The following is a 20,789-nucleotide window of genomic DNA, read 5'->3' as shown; positions in this document are numbered from 1 at the left end:
TGGCTTGCTTCATATACCTGTCAAAAACACACCTCAGAGCCACTGTTGGAGCTGTTTTTATGGGATGTTGTGAAAGTGAGAAGTATTTGTGTGTGAATAGCATTTCAGGCAGTCAATACTGAGTCTTTGCTCAACACAGTCCTGAAATACATGCATTATAAAAACAGGACTCATCATAAATCATTCTTATCTTATCTGGCATCTTCCTTCTAACCAAAGTTGTTTAGATTTTATCACCAGCCAATTAGAATAATTACAGGCAAGCTTGCTGCAGCAGATAACTGTAAAAGTAACATAATTAAAGATATTTGTAGACAGTTACCCATTCAATTAAATATCAATGAAAGCTAAATTTAACATTCATGTTTCAGTATGTAAGCAGCTTTAAAATCTTTTTTCAGCACACAAAGACTGTTCAGGCTTTCAGTACTAGTTATATTGCTTTTTTCAAGCTAAATTTGACAACATAAGGGTATATAATCTCACACACCCTTCCCCTTGCTGGCTTACATTCTGGTATGCAATGAAACACAGGTTAACTCATAGCACAGACTAAGATCTTCAAGTCAGCTTAAGGGAGTTTAATACCACACTTCCCCTAGAGTCCTTAAAAAAACAAAACACTGTATCAATAGCATTCTTGGATCTAAAAATAGGCAGTGATTAGTGAATCAAATAGGACAGTTCTCTTATTTTTCTGTCTCAAAACTAACTACTGAAGATACAAAAGGAGTCCAGAGAACATTTTTCTCCCTGGTTACACTTTTGAAAAAAAGTCATTTATCCCAGACTACAAGTAGTCAAACGTCAAAATACATTTTAAGCCTTAGAGCCTCACAAAAACATTATTCTTAGAGCTACCAAACACTTTTCTCACTATTACTAGTAACAAGCTATGGTAGCTTTCTTATTCTCAAGAAAGTGACACCTGAATATCAGGCAGTACTGAAGATAGTATCATTAAGACTCACTAAATTACACCTATATGTGGTGTAATTACTGCATCAATATACTATGCAAGGAAAATACTTCAACCTGTATGATGAGTTTGCACACCTGCTGAAATAAGTTCCCACCTTCTACCTCATTAATTCTGATAATAATAATGGTGTTTTGGGGGTGATTTAGGCCATTCTATATTCAGGGCCAGAGCAAAACCAACAGCTTCTTTCACAGAAGAACTAGCCTGCATTGCTGTGACACTGACGTTCCTAACTGAGCTGCACAGTGCTTCCATCGAATAGCTGACAACATAGATTTCTACGTTTTTCAGTTTCTGATAGGCTAATATATTTCAGAGACTGATAAGATTGTACCATAAACAGATATCGTTAACTCTGTGTTGTTAGTGCCAGGAATGAAAAGCAAAAGAACGACTTACTTGGGTCTCGACTGCTATATGGCCATCCTGAGGCAGGTAAAAAAGACGGCATTGGAGAACTCGCCCTGCTGTCATCCTCTACTTGCTGCGTAATATGACGCACAGTTTCTTTATTTTTTCTGTTCTTTCTGCGTCCAGTGGGTTGCCAGCCATCCCCCACACCTTGTTCCGAGAAAGCATTCTGTATTGCACTATCCTTGGCAGAATGTAATTCATTCCCTCCATAATGTGATGGCGAAACCTGTTCCTCTTTGATACGTAAAGACCCATAGCCCATGTCACTAGACCAAAGAGACTGGGATGAAACGTCTTCGTGGCTGTCTGTTTTTGGTTCTTGATCCTCTTTTCCATAACTGCTCCCTCCTTCATGGCAGCTGGCAATGGCTGAATCTCCAGAAGAGTTTGCTGGACTTGTACGCCGAGCTAACCAGGGAGATATACTCCTCCCGGCCACAACCGCTGAAATCAAAGCATCCGTGCTACTGCTAGAAGGAGCTCCAAGTTCATAATCGACAAGGTCATCTGAGGCATCAGACTTTATACTTATGTCAAGAGCTGCTTTTATGAAATTGTGACAGGCTTGTACAATATCTGTCATTTGCAGATAGCTAGCAGCTGACATCACCTCAATGACGTTTCTGCTGGTCAGCGCTAGGTGTGCAGAATACATGAAGTCAATGATTGCTTTAAAGCCTTGTGCAGTTACGATGTCTAAATGAGTGACCGTGGCCTGGTCAGACGTTTTCTGTACCTGGCAGTACAGCGTTTTGAAGTAGCGACTACTCCCGAGCAGAACATTTTTGTGAGCCTTAAATATCTTCCCCTCCACTATAATGCAAACATCACAGAGGATGCCATGTTGTCTCTGCTCATTAAGCTCACGAAGCAGGTGACGGTAGTGGGAAGCAATCTCCATATCTTCCTTTCGGTTATTCATTTGGAAATCTTTGTGTTTCCTCTTCCACAAGTCCTGCATGGGGAAGAAATTGGCAGTATTACATCAGAGTTCATAGACCTTTCTCGAGGACTAAACAAGATAAACCAAACTGTAACAAATTAGGTAACAAGTCCATCTTGAAAGAGCACCACAAAATACAAGTACTGCCTAGAAAGACTGCACATTCATTACAAGATGCAGCTCATTTATACGAGACTTAAATAATTTACATTAAAAGGGACTAGATTTGAAGCTCAATCCTCCAGTGCCTCATAACACTCCAGAATAATGTTTCTTTAAACTACTACAGACTCATAAGAAAACCTGTCTTAAGTTACTTGGGTAAAATGGCTGTCAGTTTTTACTGCTTGGGTTCAGTAAAGTTTGATTTAAAAAGAAGTACTAGACTTGAGACCATGCTGATGGATCAAACTACTGAAGAACATTCTGTAGCACAATTTCCTCAAGGGGGAAAAAGCAGGACACACAGCACACTGAAGAGCTAAAATTCTCAGACAGCAAAAGCCAATTGAAACCAGCTATTTCCTTTGCTATATTGCGATTGAGGGGCTAAAAATACCAGTTTTAAGTCAGAAGAACAACAGGCAAATCCAAGACCAGAGATCACAAAATTTTAAGTCCCCGCCCAAGCTAAATTGGCAATGGATCAGAACTATGAAATTAATGTTATTTGAAGCTTAACTACTTATTAGCACAATATTTTTAACTTCACAATAAAACATATTATTTCCATGCCTTTACACATCCAAGTTTACCCCTCCACCACCCAAAGATGATGGGTAGGGAAATTCTAATAGTCAGCTAAACATTCACGTTAGGAAGGATGCTTCTATGCGCAAGCAAACAGCGCGTCCAATCAGGCTGATAAGAATTCACAGGACTTTTTCTGGAAGATGATCAAACTTCACAGTATGCTCCAATGAAGGCTAGTTAGTGCTAGTAGTATGGTACAGACTCCTATCTTGTAAGTTATTTCTAAAAATCGACCTCACTGGATGCTTCAAAACAAGAAGTTAACTGCTAACTGTGACCAATAGCATAAAAATTTTCAGAATGAACTTCATCTTGCCTGCAAAGTACAAATGAGAGAAGCAATGTATCACTATGGACTGAACATCTCTCTCTCATTCCATACGGTATTCAGTAAGTCACTCCTCTCATGCGGTTTAATTTGCTGTCCATTCAGCCTCTGTCAAAAACCTACTGTCCTTCCGGTCTCCAGGATAATCCTTCATTGACATCATGCACATCAGTGCACTCTGTCTCCCAAGTGAAACACCTTCAAGTTCAAAACACACAAAGCATTTGCTAATAAAGGAGGCTGGCAGTGCCAGAACAGACTCTGGAAGTAATTTTCACCACATCGTACCTCAGTGGTTAATAGCTTTGTAATTCCCTACTCGCCTTTTTTTCCAGTTTTATAACTTCCTTGGCATAATTTTTGCCATTTTACTTAGCATACACCACTTATTTGAAACTTAGTATCAAGATTTATATACCATGTAGCAGTAGTTTAAGGTCCAATTAAGAGTATTAACTTGCCACACCATGTAAAGAATATTTCCCCGTTTCTTTCAAAAGCTTAAATTTGTTCTGATATAGTAAGCTCCACCTCTAAAAATGATATGTGGGTCCACAACTTCCATGAAGGTGGCTGCCACAGCTTCGTAACGTCTTTATGTTTGAGAACCACCTATTAAGGGAGAATGACAGTTCAGTTTTGTCTTTATTCCAGAAACCACTACTGCATCTACTTTTAGGAGCTGAAGAGTCAGCCTAGTCCCCTCAGGGAATATGAATTGCCACATAGGATCAAATGAATTGTCCATCATCCATCCTGTCTTCAGCTGCTGCCATATCCACATGCTTCAGAGGAAGATGCAAGAACCTCAGAGCATACAATTATGGAGTGATCGGAAGGTTTCAGAACTGGCACTTCCCTTTGCTGTTCCTTTACAGGTCTTACAATCCATATTCCAAGGCAGATCTCCCTGGAATTGTTTGGAATAAAAAATATAGTCCCCTGCAAGGGTAATTTTCCGTTCCTCATTTTGGTACAGATTAGCATCAAGAGTATTTGTCAATATTTTCATCAGCTTGTATGAGTTTACACAACAACATCTTTTCTTGGATTTCTTCTTGAATGTTTTCCACCTTGAAATTACACCATCCCCTTGGGATTTTATTTCTCTGCCATTTCATATGTTTATTTGGCTTATTTTAGTATGTTTGGATTGCCCCTCACTGTTGATATCTCTGCTTGATACTTTACATGCATCTTGTCCTTCATGTATACTGTCTGTGCCAAAACCCAAATTAAAATATTTGTCTCTTGCTACTTTTGTTTTTGACTGTACCAGTTTGAGATTCAGATATTGACTAAGCTGGTGCTTTTTATGGATGAAGCATTTGCTAGCTTGTTTACAAAATACCTTCTCTTTGAGTTTTGTTATTTCCTGTTCATGATATTCTTATTAAATACTAAAGTCTATGCAAGATTCCTTCCTGATTTCCCTCCCACCCACCAAGCTCTTGACAGAAGATACCCTCCGGGCCAGCTATGAATGAACAAAAGCATGTCATTAGCACACAAGGACTACATGATCTTACTTTACTTGTCCACATTTCCAAGGACACTGGGGACAAGAGCAGAGGATGGGTGGATACCTCTAGGACGAGAAAGCAAAAACACCTCATATTCTAAAATATAATAAGTAGCGAGTATAATAAAGCAAGTAAAAATAATGAGAATATACATTCCTCTATGCAAAGGGAAGACAACTGCCCATGTTCCAGAGGACTCAAAATTTAAGTATAAAGAGATAGAGAGATGAATGGGGAAGACGCCCATCACAAAGAATAGCAGCCATTCCACTGACTGGTGGCCACGTTATACCACTTCCAAGTACGCCAGCAATGCTACAGATACTCTTACGCTCAATTTAATTGATAAAATTTAACATCTTCCAAAACAACTATTGCTGTAGATGTCTTGATCTTTCTCTGTCTAAAGGTCTGCTACCTTACACACATTGTTCCATATTGAATGTTTGTCACATCATTGTACCTTTTAAATGAGAGGTCTTTGGGGGAGAAAATTAAATATGCCTCAAATTCAGAGGAATTAATTAGTTTTCTGTCTACCCATGTCAAACCAGCACATCCATTTAATGTCAAGGATCACCAGGGAACTAATCCAAGTTAAATTTAAGGCAATTTTCTAGTAGTTAAAAATTCAGCAAGCTTCAAAACCCTCTGCTCTTGTGTTCCAATTTTAAATGCTGTTTTGTGGCTTTTTTTTCCTCCTCTCCTTGTAACAACGTGTATCTCCACTTAGAAAATACAATGTAAAGATTTCTTTATAAAAGCAATCCCCTTCAAACCGCTAGCAAAAGCATGTGAAAGACAGAATAAACTGTGGAGATTTTTAGCTTACTAAAATGTTTTAGGCCCGGTTCCATCTGATACACCCAACCAAGTCTTCAAGAAAGTTCTGACTGGGAAAATTGGGAGTAACTTGTTCCCAAACTGGGAATGCTTGCTAGACAAACCCTCAGACACATCAATGCATTTCTCTCATTTCACCAGAGTTATTGTCAAAAAGATTAATAATGGTCCCATCCTACACATGGATGTACTGCAATCTTAGAAGTAAACTTACTACACTTTGCCCTTCAACAATGGTTAAAGAAAAGAAAATAAAAGCCGTAATGCCTCACGATGAATGTGTTCAGGCAGCCACTTTCTATCCTTGGTGTTTTATAAGTGGAGAACACTACTTGCAGTGAATATTACTCCTGTAACTTTCTATATCCATGTTCTTTATTTCTAATTAACTTGTGGGATTTTGCTTCACAACCCCCCAATTCCACTACCTGTTCAATACAATTTCTTAACTTCCAGAAAAAAGCAAAGCAGGAATCAAACTGCAAGAAGATTCCTAGCAATACATTTTAACGACAGCACCCCCAGCTCATAAAAACAGAGGTCTACTCTGCTACGTCCCATGACCAGATTTGAATAACACTACCTTCCAGAGAACAGTACGGAGCAGAGCAGAGTTTTCCGCTCCGAAATGAGAAGTCTAGCACCGCTCAGCAGCAGCCTTCCTCGCTAGCATGGGTGCTCCGTGGGAGAGCGTGAGCCTGCGCTTCTGACGGCAGCACACGGCCACAGCACGGCTCTCCAAGAAAGCAGTGAACCATGAAAGCTCGTCTGTAGACTCTGACAGGTTTTCCACAAAATAAATTGTAGGGAGACCAGGCTTTCTGCACAAGTCAATGTATGGATAGTACAGTAATTCAATTCTGCTCCTTTTTCAAAAAAGTAACTAAAAAAATTGCTCCTGAACAAACAGCACTTGCATGTAACCATAAAAAAACAGACAAGGTCTTGAGCATGAGCAGATTTAATAACCACCTGCATGCAAAGTTCTGTCAAGATATAGGACAGCTTTGTATTTTTCATGCTGTCACAAACCTGGTCTTAAACTAACCATTAATAATTTATATAAACTTTAACCCCAGCTAGAAGGAACCTAGTTCTACAAATCCAGCATTTATGAAAAGTGTTTATTCTGCATCATCAGCACAAGCTGTTTGAACATAAAAATAACACCTGAGGACATAATAACAGTCTAAATAAACACAGTCTTCACTTAATGCTGGAAGGGTTCTCAGAAGAGGAAGCAGTAACACTTACAGAGTCGAACCTCTCAGCATATAATACATATAAGCCCCCTGCAGTAATCTTAACACCATTAAAATTAAGGGGTACAAATTTGTTGCACATAAAACTCAGTGAATTATTTAAATTATGAAAAAAGCCACAGATAAAAAGAAAAGCGGTAACACAGATGAAAGTCTACAGTATTATGCCCTGGGAAATCTCTGGGACAAAAGTAATTTCTGAGGTACTTCATTCCCTCCACTCAGAAGAAAAACAGCAACAAAAAACAGATTATAGTTATTCTGATCAATTGAAAGCCTGGTACAAGTTTTTGTTTTGTTTTGCTTTCAACTCTCTTACAGGATAAAAGCTAACCAAAACTTTAAACTACACAACATTTAATCTGTTGCAATTTTTAAATATAAGTTTCTACACTTAATACTAAGGACACACAAGTTACAGTGTACCAAAATACTCACTAGTCTGTCAAGCACTCCTCCACCAGCCACTCTGCTCCCTAGGGAAAAAGGGCCACCAGAATTTAGCCGAAAATGTGTGTTGTTTCCTCCCCCCTCTCCCTTCAAAGGGAAGGGAAAATAAATTAATGAAGAACTGAAATTGACTCCAATAGTTTATCATGCAAGAAATCCAACAAATGCAACCCATTTCCCTGCTTCCCCCATGTCCTTCCCAGGTCTCCACTCCCACCAGCATTCCAACATTTTTTAAATTCCTCTGCAGAGGAGCCCTGCAAGGTGAGATCAGACTTGAAACTCCTCCTCGCATAACAAGACACAGCGTATCTACTAGTTTCACTTTTATCCAACGAAAGACAACAGAAATGTGTACGATCCATCATATCCAAGTGCTGAAGACAAAGCTGGGGGGGGGGGGGGACCAAACAAACTAACCTTAGAAACTGAGAAGGACAGTACCTATACTTAGATTATTCTCCTAAAGTAAAAAGAGAGCAGAAGAATCAGGATATCGATAGATGATAATTCCCTGCAGAGACATCACTCGTAAGTTTTTCAAGCACCAGTCTCCAGAACTAAAGTGTTTTCTCACAAGCGTGTTTGAGGAAGAACAGTACACAATTTTAAGAGTTTATTTAAATTTCTTTACGCTAAATGTGTAAAAATTGCATCTATTTGGAACAAAACTTAAGGCACAAATAGAAGTAACAGCTTATGAAAGATGAACAGTTGCCAAAAAAAGAAATGTTTCTCCCATTCTGATTCAAGATACTGATCATTCATTGATCAAGTTATTCATTCAAGATATTCATTCACAACTGAGAATTCAAAGAGAAATAGGCAGATGTTTGTAGTAAGAACAAACCAGATCCTTGGCCCAAGGATGTTAATTGCAACTCATCGTTTCATGAAAACATCAATACATCACTTTTCCCTTATGAATGGGGATAAGAATGTTTAATTACAGCTTAGAAAAATGAATGTTTGTTCTTATGGGCTAGAAGTTGCAGGAAGAAAATAAAGTTTTGCCTTTCAGTTTGAGAAATACTATAGAATTATAGAAAAGGCAAGAATTTGGGAGATATATAATTTTCAGTGAACTTACAACTAGGTTTTTTTTTGCTTTATTTTTATTATCGGATTTGAGGTCCACTCAGTGCTCGACAACTGTATGGCAAAGCAACTCTAGCAATACTTAATTAACACTTGCCTGATGAGGATTCACTACAATTTTTCTCATTTCAAGCCATATGCTACCTTGTCACCGTCAGCATTAAAACTGCATTTCTGCTCAGCAGCTCTGTAGGAGTTGCTATCCAAAAAGTCCATGACTCAAGTTCAAACAGCAGCAGCAGGGCCAGCATTACACCTTCAGTAGTTATAATACTCTGGCAAAGATGAACCCACTTTAACTGCGAGTTCTCCATACAGCTGAAGACATTACAGCTCTCGCTCTGTCTGGATTAGATTTAGTTAGGAAATGCAATACCTAAGGCCACATCATCACGTTACAACTGCTTCTGACATCAAATAACGTAGATGCGAATGCATTGTGAATTAAAGGATGGCCGTCTACAGCAAAAAGAATAAGGACATTCAAAACACCACACACTTCCAGTCATTCACCTTATCATTAGGCTTTGCTTTTGCACTCTAAATAGGAACCACAAGCAGATCCCAATTCCAACAACCAAAACCTAAAATAACAGGGAGCAATCATCACACCTTTCACTTGGCACTCTAAAACTTTAAACCAGTAATTTGGCTGTGACCTGTCAAATTGTCTACCTGAAGTTACTGGAGCATCATATGTTTCAAGGACAGAAGAGCCTCTTCCACCCCCAAGAAACAGTAAAGATGAAGAGGAGGACAAGAAGAAGGATTTCTGAAGATATTTTAGAAAAATCCATTTATTAACCTTCATTAACTCTGACGGTACATGAAGAACTTCAAGAGAAAAGAAGGTCTGAAAATGAAAGCTAAGGGAAGCCTGTAAGCCTCCACAGTTTAGAAAGGGGGAAATTAGGACAAACACAAGTTTAGAAACTGGGAGTGGCTGTGTGTGGGGGAGGACACAACCAAACAAACAAAACACAGAAGAGCAAAGTTGCAGTTTTTGGTATAATGTTCTTGAATGAGGAAATAGTGAAATGATTTTTAGTCATTTTGTTAAAGAAAGCATGCAAACTTTAAGATTAAAAAACAAAAAACTCCAAGACAATTACTCCTTACCAGTAACAAACTGGGTTCCAGGTCTAGTGTTTCTCCTACAACAGCTGAGGACATCAACAGTCCTAGGGCAGCACAGGTAGTGCACTTTTCCGCAACCTTCAAATAACACTGGTATGAACTCTTGTAGGAGAAAGACAGAACTACAATAAAAAACAAGAACAGGAGAAGTTACTAATGTTAAACTACCAGATTACCAAACAATAGTGATACATTCTGAAGTTCTTTCCCTCAAAGTTCACAGGTATAAAACACCTAGTTATGACTTAATAAACCAAAAAGATATTAACTCAAATGTGTATCAATGCATTGCAGGTAATTAAAGCCAGGTTACCCTTATGCAATAGCCTAAGCAACAGTTCCTTCTGAAAAAGTATAGGGAAAAAAAAATATCTAATTTTAGAAGCTAAAACTTCAAACAGATCCTTGGAACAACAATGTTTCCTGTTTGGTAGCTTTTCAAAATAGTCTCACTTTAATGACTCTTTAAAGAGACATTTGTGGCCTGAGGGACACTAATTTACCTTACCTGACCCATAAAATACTGGGTTAAAAAAGCTATCAGTACAACTTCTAAAAAAAATTAAGTCTGCAATAGAATATTCAAGAGAATTTCCTCTTGAAATATTTAACTGCCAGTATGTACTGGCTGATGCCTTTCTAGGTTAAGAGACTAAACAATCTCAAGACTTTGAAAATTCTGTATAAGGCACGTATGTATGTATAGTAGGGTACATTCAGAGATAGACTCAGATAAACATTAACATTCATGATCAGAATGTATAAAAATAGGAATCGTTCTAAATGCTAATCCACACAAAGGTTTTGTCCTATTTACACGTGAGGTTGCAACCACTGTAACTATCTTCTTGTACACCTCTCTCTTCTACAAAACATACTTTTTTCTTTAGAATAACATATTTATTACACTTGCGACATTTAACTCCAACTAGAACTTTTGACTAGACTTTTATTCAAAACTTTTTTTAATGTATTGTTAGCCATTACAGAAAAGTATTTTCCATAGATTTCTGATCTCTGTATTTTAGATGTTTTCAATATATAGATTAGCTCCCTTCATAAAAATAATAAATTATAAGTCAATACTGTCGATTTCTAGACTGACCCTCTATAATGACAGATTGTGGAAGAAAATATCAGAAGACAAATTAAGAAAGCTTTTCCAATACAAACTAAAGTAATTATAAACGGTGACTTAATATATTCTAAAAACCAAATGAAGTAATAAGGAAAACCTGAGCATTCTTATGGCAATAAGCAGAACTGAAAATCTTGAAAACAAATATGACCCAATTCAAGCAAATACCACTGACTGTTCTCAATTTCTATTTCAGACTGCCAAGTCTTGCCTTTCTTTAATTCCGATTGCTTCTCCATAGCAATTGTTTTGGCTAGCTCTTTTTAGTCCTGTTATTTAGGCAGTTTAACAAAAAAGGGGGGGGGGGGTGATGACATACACACATGGGAAATGTCTTTGTTAGCCTAAGTGCAAAAGTAATATACATTTTCACTTAGTCTTTGGACTCTCACTATTAAGACTCTCATTTATACCTCTGACCCAGAGTCACAAAACGAGCCAGAACAGGCTGCTAAGGGTGGTAAATCCGAGACGTATTTTGCAGTGCTCTTCAATTTTCCTCTTGCTTTGAGTTCTGCACCTGTTTTCCTCTTCTCATTGAAGAGATGAGAACTGACTGACCATGATTAATGGTCCTTATCATAAGGTAGGAGCAGCAGAATAGGCACAAGCATTTCTTCAACTTTTGTGGTTGGGTAAGACTCTGACACTAGCCTTTGTCATCAGTGTTAAGTCAAATTTTAAAAAGAACTGGAAGCCTTAATGGCAACCTTATCTCCCACTAGTCTTCCTCCTTCCCTTACTGCATTTAAAAACAAACAAACAAGCCAACCAACCAAACCAAACAAACAAAAAACTTTGAATGCTCGAAACTTACCAATATTTGAAAGTATTTTCTGTTAGCAAAAATAAACGCCACAGTGTTTCACAGCTCTACAGCACATGATTTAATGAACAGAGGAAAATGGTCTCCGGTAACAAGCTCCAAAAGGTTCATCTGATGTCCTGTATTTGGGATTGAAAGGAATAGGAGGCAAAAGTTAAAGATTTAAGTCAAACACAAAGCAAAAAGCTTAGCTTCATATAACTACAAGGAACTGCTAAAAAGTTTCCAAGGTGTTTAGTACAGACAAGGAACTATTATTTTTAGTTTCTTAGAAGGTAAATCAATAACTGAATCATTTACAACACTATTTTCCATTTCAAACAAGAAATATTCTGAAATATTTCTATAGTTAAGCATAGAGGAAAGTGATTTAGCCCTTGATTAAAGAAGGGTTTAACATATAAATTGTAGGACTACTGAAAGCTTTGGACGGTACTTCTAGAGAGAAGTGCCTTGGAGAAGTCACTGCAAAAAACAATACTTGATATGAGGACTTCAAACACTGTTAACATTTTTGTGTATTCTAATTAACACCAGAAAGATTCTTTTAATGTTTCTGTGACACCTGCCATCAACACACTTTAAACAGGCTTAATATTAATCTAATCTCACAGTTATGATTATTCCCATCCCCCTCCAAACCCATTTACCTAAGATAACAGAAAATTTAAAATAATGTTCCCACATCACACAAAAGTCAGTAAGAAATGTGAATTCTATACCACCCAGCTCTACTGAATCACTACCTCCAAGCCAATGTCCTCCTCAAGTTAAAGAGCAGCATGCACAGAGATACCAGCTAAAGCAGTTTGTTCCTCTTTACAAAGATCCAAAAATTCTGAAAACAATGTGAAGCTATAGACAAAGACGCAAATACTGAACAGAAGGTAAAAGTAGTTCTTCTTTGCTTCTGTAAAAGCTTTGCAGCAAGAAATACAGTACTCCACCTGGTAACATTTTGCTTTTACAAGAGGCACCTTTCCTTATAGAGCAGTGATATTACTGTCAGTTCTTGAGACACGAGAAAACACTTGGACGTGCATACCCCTGTTTCAAAATGCTTCGATGCAGTGTGACTTCCACCCTATTTGGCATTTCCTCTACATTTCACTTACTCTCTTCTCCATACCTCTCCAACTCTGTCCATTTTCCTTTCTCTCCATCACGGTACAGAAACAGTTGTTATCCTCATTGCCCTGTTTTTGATTTCTGCTCTCCCTATCTCTCATCTGGCTTCACCAACAGAAGATCAGATCCAACACTACCCATACCACAGAGCTCGTAGAACGGAGTAAGAATACAGAAGAGCTAACCAGCATTTAAAAAGCAAGTATCTGACAGGGTAGGAAGCTTGAGAAGTCTGGTGATGTCAAAAAAGATAAGAATTTAACTGCAGTTGTATCTGCTAAACTAGCAGTGAAGATTAAAAGACCCTGAAAAGTACAATTGCCTGTGACTAGTAGTAAGCTTACCTGCCCAAGAGCCATTCACTTCCACAAGATCTAAACTTCCACTTAAAAGAAAAAAAAAACTGAGTCACAGAAGTAATCTTCTAAGCCAAACACTTCACACTTGTGTTTGTTAGCCAAAAACCAACATAAAAAGCACATTAAAAAGATGGTAAAACAACAGCATAACACACTGGGAATTGCCCTGAAGAGAGGATCCCCCCAAACTTTCTCATTGGTTTTTGGCTTTCTGGCCTTTTACTTAGGGGATCTTTGCTAAAGTTCCAAAACCCAGTACGTAAAAAGGGAGGGAGCCCAAGAAGGAGGAAGAGGTCTGAGGTAATTTTAAGAGAGAAGCATAGTGGTGGGAGGAGCTGGGGGAAAGAGCGCCTGAAAGATAGAAGAGAGATAAGGAATTAGGAATAATCAGAGTAAAAAACCACCACTGCAAAACTAAAGATAACATGAGAGGTGCTCTGTGAGCAATCTACTTTGCTTTCGTAATTCACGGTACGAACACTTAGCACCTTGGATAGGTATCCCTTTTTACTTCTTAGCATACATCTGACAATCTAAATTTGATCAACGATTATAAAAAAGTGGAATGAAGCCAAGAAGGATACAGTGGTATTAAGAAGGCAGGCAGTAAGCTAATCTTATATTCAGCCATCCTCTCACTCTGCAGTACTGTAGTGGTCGAACTTTTGGGAGATGAGTACTGCATCCTGACTACTTCGGTTAGTACCTAAAACACCCAAACCTGAAACCAACTAATTTAAAAACCTAATAGCTAATACAGACCATCGAGTCTTCTGTTTCATGCATTATTTGAACACTAGTCAGAAAGATTATTTCCTTCAAGGGTATATTCATGCAAAAGGTGCAAGTTTTGTTTAACTCTTTCCTCAGTCCGAGTGAGCTAGTAGTCTGAACTACCAACTCTCTTCCCACAGAGGTCTTCATCACAAGCTGAGAAATACTAGGAAGAAAATGAGCTTGGATTGAATAAGCAGATTGTTCAACACGTGCAGAAGAAAAAAATCATGAAAGATAACTAGGTATTTAAGTGTATATAAGTATTAACATATCCCTTAGTGTGTAAAACCCTACTCACTTTTCTAAGTTGGGTTCTTAAGCAGCTAAGTTCTTGGCACATCCTGGGACATTCTTGTTACTAAGTTTATTTTAATCCATATGCAAGCTAGTAACAGTGTTTGTAGAATATTTCACTGTTCCTTTCCTCCGTTATCAAAGACTCCACCTCAGTTTTGCCATACAGTGAGTGTTAGGAAACTTCTAATATCCATTGAGCATTTTTCTTTGCATACACATACATAAGTAAAGTGGGCAGAAAAGGTCACAATTGTATAGACTGGCATGAAAGCTAGCCACATCCCAAGACGACAGGCAAAAAAGCAAGCTGCAACTCTAACTCAGCATGTCCCTGTTATAGTTCAGCAAAGTTACTACACCTGTTTGTAGCTCCATCATTTATTCTAATGCATGCATGCTTACACACACGCATGCAACGAAACACCACCGAGCGGAACCCATTTCCATCTAATTAGAATTACTGCCAAGGATCTCATCCTGCCCGCAAAATATTCAGAACCCGCATTGCAACAGTGGTGAAAACAAAAACTAAGGTTTCCTGAATATACGGGTATGAAACTTTGAAAGTTAAAGCAACTGTTCAGAGAATAACTACACCACGGTTAGCTCTGTAAGGGACAAAAACCAGAAAAACCCCACCCACGAGTCCCTCACTAAACTCCACCAGACCTTGGAGGAACCAGTGTGGACTGCAAACTCGTTTGCATTTACAAAGAATGAACATACTTAGCACAACTATGATTTTTCATCTGTATACTAGAAAGCGTTTCACAAGAGGTGAGTAAACACCGGCACCCCTGTTTCACAGGAGGAGAAGCTGATGGCAAGCAGTTATGACAGCAGCATGTTCAATCAATAGCCAGGATGGAAACTGAATCCCAAGCAGCTATCCCTGTGAACCGGACATCGCTGTGCATCCAAATACATCAAGGCAGCACGAAACAGATAAAACGATTAAACTGCTTAGGGAAGTCAAGATTCTTTTCTCAAGCATCTCAAATGAAAGAAATCCCACAGCAAGCAAGATGCTTTACTTCTCACCCTGCCTAAAGGTCTGGAGGGAATCAAGAAAACCTAAACCACTGAAGATTACATTTAAGGAGGCTGCGACATAAACATACCGCCTAGTGAAACAAAAAGTCCTAAAGAATTAATGAAGTGACACTTTGAGGTAACAAAGTGAAATTTTAACACTTGCGTTCTGACAGTGTCATTGTAGCTGACCAAAATATCCTAAAAATGCTCACAAAAGTCATTAGGTAAGAATAACATCACAGTACTTTACGCAGGCAAAATAACCCTAGCTCACAGCCGCGGTAGATCCCTTTGCTCTAGCCTAACGTGACCTCTACTAACTACAGACAACCCCACAGCATGCCTTCTTTCACTATTAATACACTTAAAGTTTCAAATAGAACATATATAAAACACAGATAAACTATGCATTTAAAATATTTAAGTCAAGAGTAAGCCAAAAGCAAAATATAAACGCGGTATTAATCCTTTTGTGCAAAGTGTCAGAATTTTCTAGCGTAATGTTCACAGCCAGTAATGGACACAAACTGCTGGCTCCGGGGAATTATAATGCACATATGGGATAACCATTAGAACTGCAGGTAGCTGTTCAAAGACTTAAACTAAGCCCTCTCTTTACCCTTTTGTTTGCCCATTAAACTAAGTACACAGGAGCAAGAAAAACCCATGTGAATGCTTTTTTACCAATTTAGGGGGTGTCTAGAGAGCGTTACAGAGTGCTCTAAAGTAGCCAGTAAAGCTGGCAAGAACATTAAGGGGAGGGGGGGAAAGCCCTGGGAGAGGTTGAACTGTTTCTGAAACAATTCTGCTCCGAAAGCAAGAAAATAACAGTTTGGATTGGGTGTTAGCCTGCTGCTATGCTGCGGGAGGACAGGAAACTTTGCTTAGAAACTTCAAAACACATATCAAAACGGAGCTCATCTGAAGAAAAAAAAAAAAGAAAGAAAGAAAAAAAACCCACACAAGTGGATAGGGAAGACAAAAAAGCTTCATTTAAAAATATGCTCAATCTCACAGCAACACAGCATAGTACCAGAGGAAAAGCAGGCATATTAACAGCTTTCAAACCTGAGACATTTTCTCTTTTTGAAAGAGAACTGTTGGGGGGGGGGGGGTTGCTAAACTGGTTTTCCTCTAAGCACTTCAGTTATAAAAAAAACCTCTTGCAAAGAGCATATCCACTGTTGTACAACTGTCCCAGAAAACAAAGACCACGGGGAGAAAGTGGCCCATTTTCTTTAGTCTCTAAGAACCCTGTGTACAGGTCATGTTTTCAAAAGCTTAATCTTATACATTTTAGAATGAAACCACTTTTAAAAATATATGAATAAACATTTAATATTAGAATTACTAGAACACCTCATTTTTTTGCACCATACCAAAATTGACTCAATTACATGAATGCTAGCATACAGCTAATGACACTAATTGCAATAGTAAATAATCCTATGCTTAGATAAAAGCAAGTTTCCTCACTCAGGTCAAGCTGTATCAAAAACAAAAGACTATAGTTTTCTATTTAAATTATAATCATCCTCCTAGTGTATCAAGCCAAGCAATATTTTTCAGGAACATATATTTGGGAGTTCAGTAAAGCTGTTTTGTAGTTCTCAGTCTGGCCCATGGGGCAACCTCTATCCATTTCATGTCAGCTCCCAAAAAACACCTTAAAGCGATAATTCCTCACCACATGTTGAAAATATTGTGACTAATAATACACTCCACCCATTTTTCCATCACTAAGGATTTCAAAATGTAGAACTCAACAAACAGTGGGTGAACTCAAAGAAATAGGATTTAAGTCAGTAGAGTCAAATTTTATTTCCAATAAAAAGGTGCTATAAAATAAAAATGTTCAAGCAAGGTACTGGTAAAGGTGGGAGAGCTATCCAGCCACCAAAAGCTTCCTTCTCAAAATTACATTTTCCTCAATCTTCTTCGGTTACCTAGTTTTTCCTTTTAATCTCCACTGTCCCGATTTTTAAAAAGGAATTAAAAAAAAAAAAAAAAAAGCTCGCTCTCCTTTTGGAGAAAATACATTGAATGCATTAGCAGTGGAGATGCTCTCTGCACACACAGAGCCCGCACTTGTAATAAATACTTTATCAAGTGCAAGAACTGGGACCTAGATCTATATTCCACTGACTAAATGCTAAAAATGACACAAGTGATGCAATTAAAAGGCACATAAGAACTTTGGTGCAGGTGTCTACAGCAACACTGTTTGCAAAACACATTTCCTAATTAGCATAGCTTTAAACAATGCTGGTAATAATCCGCTCCTGTAATCCACGCCAAACGCATCACCGAGATCGCAAAATAAAAACCACGAGGAATTCATTACAGAACTGTTAAACTCTCCTTTGTCTGTCTTCGCCTCGTCAGGTGTAAAAATAAATAAATAAATAAATTTTGTCTCCTATATTGGGGTTTCTCCGGAGTGCCCAGCTTGACGAGGAGGTGCTGGGGAAGAGCCTCCTCGGGAGGTCTCCGCGATTTGCCCCCGGTTGAAGACAGAAATCCTCCCACCGTCACAGTCCTGGAAATCTGCTCCATTCTCCGCTTGTCGCCGGGGATGGAGTTATCAGGCGCTACTTGTCTGACTTTGGGAAGTGACATGTCTATTTGCAGAGACACAAAGGCGAGGCGGGCGCGCAGCCCCGTGCACCCCTCCGCGCCCCCGGCCCAGCCCCGCAATTCACTTTTTTGGGGGGCAAAAAGACACCTCACTAGTTTCCCACCACGACAGAGAAACATTTCCAGCCACTTTTGCACTTGTTACAGCCTTATTCAAAAAACCACCTACACCCACCGAAAGCAACAGCGTTATTTTTCAAGGGGTTTTTTTGTTTGTTTGTTTTTTTAAAGAGGGTCACTTCCCCCATTTCAGCCTGCAATTAAAATGGAGGCAAGGCCAGGCGATCTATGCCTGGCTTTAGGGGGAGACAATAACCCAAAACAGGCCTGGCTTAAGGAAAAAAAAAAAAGAGAGAGAGAGAGAGAGAGGAGAGAGAGGAGAGAGAGAGAGAGAGAGAGAGAAAGAGGCAGAAAGAGAGGAATACAGCATGCTTCACCAGTATTATTACCTCATCCCTTTTTCCAGGCAGTTTTGAACCACACTCCTGACAAACTCTTGGTCCAACTTGCACAGATGCTGGTTTTTAGGGGGCGGAAAGGGTTTTAATGCTGGAGCCAGGACTGAGCCTTGCCATTTGCAAGTGGAGCTGCTGCTAAAATGCCCCCTTGTCTCTTCTCCTCTCCCTTGAGCTGGGTGTTGACGCAGCAGAAATTACCAGCTGGAAAATTCCCCTTTTGGAGGTTACAGGGAGGGGGGGGGAGGGAGGAGGAGAGAGGGGAGGGGGAGGAAGGGGGGAGGGGGGTTAAACCCTGCCACTTACCAAGTTAAGCCATCCACCCACACCAAATAAGACATCGCGTCCCAAAGAAGGCGCCGGGCCCCCCTCCGCGGCCGGGCGCGGCCCCCCCGCGGCGGGCGGCGGGCTCTGCCCGGGGGACCCGGCGGGGGGAAAGGGGGCGCACGGGGCCATCGCCACCGGCGAGGCGGCGGCGAGGCTGGCGGCGGGGAGGGGAAGGGCGGGCAGGGCAGGGGGGCGCGGGCCGCCCCCGGGGGGAGGAAGAGGAGGAGGAGGAGGAGGGAGGGGGGGGCGGCGGGCCCCGCCGGCCGGGGGGGCGGCGCGCTTACCTGGGCCCCATGGAGGGGAGCGGGGTCTCGGAGCGGCCGGAGCTGTGGCTCCGTCGGTCACTCCGTGCCTCTGCTCCCGGGTGGGGAGGGGAGGGAGGGGGGAGGAGGGGGAGGCGGGGGGGAGAAGCCGGCGGAGGGGGGAGGCGGGGGGGAGGGGGGGGGCCCGGGCGCGCTCCCGCCGCTCCCTCGGGCGCGCGGGGCGCGAGCCCGCGGCGGGCGGGGGGGCGGGGCCGCGCCGCGCGTGCCGCCGCCTTCCCCCGCCCCGCTTCCCCCGCCGGCCGCCGCCGATTGGACGGCGCCGGGCACGGGCCTCCGCAAGCCCCGCCCACAAGCCCCGCCCCCTTTTCTCCCCCTTGCGCCAGGGGAGCGGGGGCGCCGCCGGCGGCTCTGCCGCTGCCGGACACCGGAAGTGAGGGAGGGGCGGGGGGGGCGCTGGCGCGCGCGGCCGGGCTCGCCCGCGCGGGGCATCACGGGAGGGCGCTGTGACAGGGCGGCGGCGGCCGCCCGGGCCCGGGCTCCGGCTCCGGCCCCGCGGGTCTCGGCTCGGGCCGCCGCCGCCGCCTCCCCGGCCGCAGCGGCACCTGTGCCCGCATGGCCGCTCAGTGAACAGATCCGCTGCGCCCACACACGGGAAGGCGGCTGCTGCCGTGCAGGCCCGGGCATCGTGGTGGCGGCGGAGGGTCGTTCCCCCCCCCCCCCCGGTGTAACGGGCACCCGCGGCCCTCACTTAGGGCGAACGGAGCCGTTTTGCCCTGGGAGATGGGAGGGAAACGGCCTGGGAAGGAGGGAGCCGGCCGGGGCGGAGTGGCCACGGCCTGGTGGATGCTCCCGGGGTGGCGGGTGGTGGGCCCTGCCCCTGGGAGGCTGCTCGGTTGTGGGAGCGGGAATTGGCCCCAAAATACAGTATTTTCCTGCTGCCAACATAGGCGTGTTGTGCTTGTGCCCCAAACAGGCGAATGATGCCTCCGAATAACTCGAATTGGCCGTTTATTTGCATAGTTACCGGCTTGTGTGTGTAATCACGGTAATTGCGCAGATAATCGTGCGCCCAAGGTTTAAACATTGGCTCCGTGGTTCCCTTTCCCTGACATCCGATGTATTTTCTTCATCTCTGCCTTTCAAGTAAGCAGCTCTGCTGTTGGAAGCTCAACCTTGACTTTTATGCCTGCTCTACATTCAAATCCATTTCTCTAAGGTGCTTTTAATCTTTAGGATTCCCTCTCACAAAAAAATGTTTTCCACTTTTTTTATCTGTAATTTAAATAAGTGGGTATTCTGTCACGTCTTCTCCCCCCTTCCCATTTCCTCCTACGTACCCCAAACACCTTTAATTTAGAAAAGAATATGAATAAACCTGATTAATGAAATGTCTTTTAACTCCAGCATATTTTTAATTAGCTCTTATTTTATATGGCAATGGAGTCCAACTAACACCTTCCTAGAAAGAGTTCCATTAAAATGCAAATTAACGGTTTGCAGAAGTTGTCTATTAATACAATGAAGGATACAATTTCTTAGATGTAAGAAATGGCAAGTAGTCACTAGGCTGTTTCCCACTGCCACCTACTTCTGCATGCACGGGTTTGGGTGCACGCACACGTTGTCGTATGTGTATTTTCCAGCCTTTGCCACCTATGTGCAGCGAACACCAGGACCCCACGAGCAAAATTTCTGTCTCAAATTCTCAATCACGTTTTTCCTGTGAAACTGTCCTCCCGGGGTCTGCAGGTGTTGGTCTCTCGGCGGTGCAGGCTGTAGTTGTGTGCATCAGGTCTATTTTCTAGGCTCCGCAA

The 20,789-nt window shown here is 41.4% G+C and overlaps 1 protein-coding gene across 10 annotated transcripts in view; it reads right to left on the bottom strand.

The window, feature by feature from the left end:
- The window catches only part of ZBTB46 (zinc finger and BTB domain containing 46), a 61,220-nt gene extending 42,031 nt beyond the window's left edge, over positions 1–19,189 (bottom strand). Inside the window, exons 1-6 of one of the 10 annotated variants that reach the window (XM_064521652.1) lie at positions 18,997–19,189; positions 18,380–18,602; positions 11,689–11,816; positions 9,716–9,855; positions 7,487–7,524; positions 1,382–2,351 (exon numbers count right to left, since the gene is read on the bottom strand). In XM_064521652.1, the coding sequence (XP_064377722.1) occupies positions 1,382–2,318 (937 nt within the window). In that variant the 5' untranslated portion in view covers positions 2,319–2,351; positions 7,487–7,524; positions 9,716–9,855; ... (1 more) ...; positions 18,380–18,602; positions 18,997–19,189. Of the gene's footprint in view, positions 1–1,381; positions 2,352–7,486; positions 7,525–9,715; positions 9,856–11,688; positions 11,817–18,379; positions 18,603–18,691; positions 18,965–18,996 lie in introns of those variants that run through there. The other 9 variants (XM_064521653.1, XM_064521645.1, XM_064521647.1 and 6 more) reach the window with 9 other exon arrangements.
- Positions 19,190–20,789: the final 1,600 nt, after the last annotated feature.

This window comes from Dromaius novaehollandiae, chromosome 16 (assembly GCF_036370855.1).
Source record: "Dromaius novaehollandiae isolate bDroNov1 chromosome 16, bDroNov1.hap1, whole genome shotgun sequence".
Taxonomy (NCBI): Eukaryota; Metazoa; Chordata; class Aves; order Casuariiformes; family Dromaiidae; genus Dromaius; species Dromaius novaehollandiae.
This window is presented reverse-complemented; position numbering and strand designations above follow the sequence as displayed.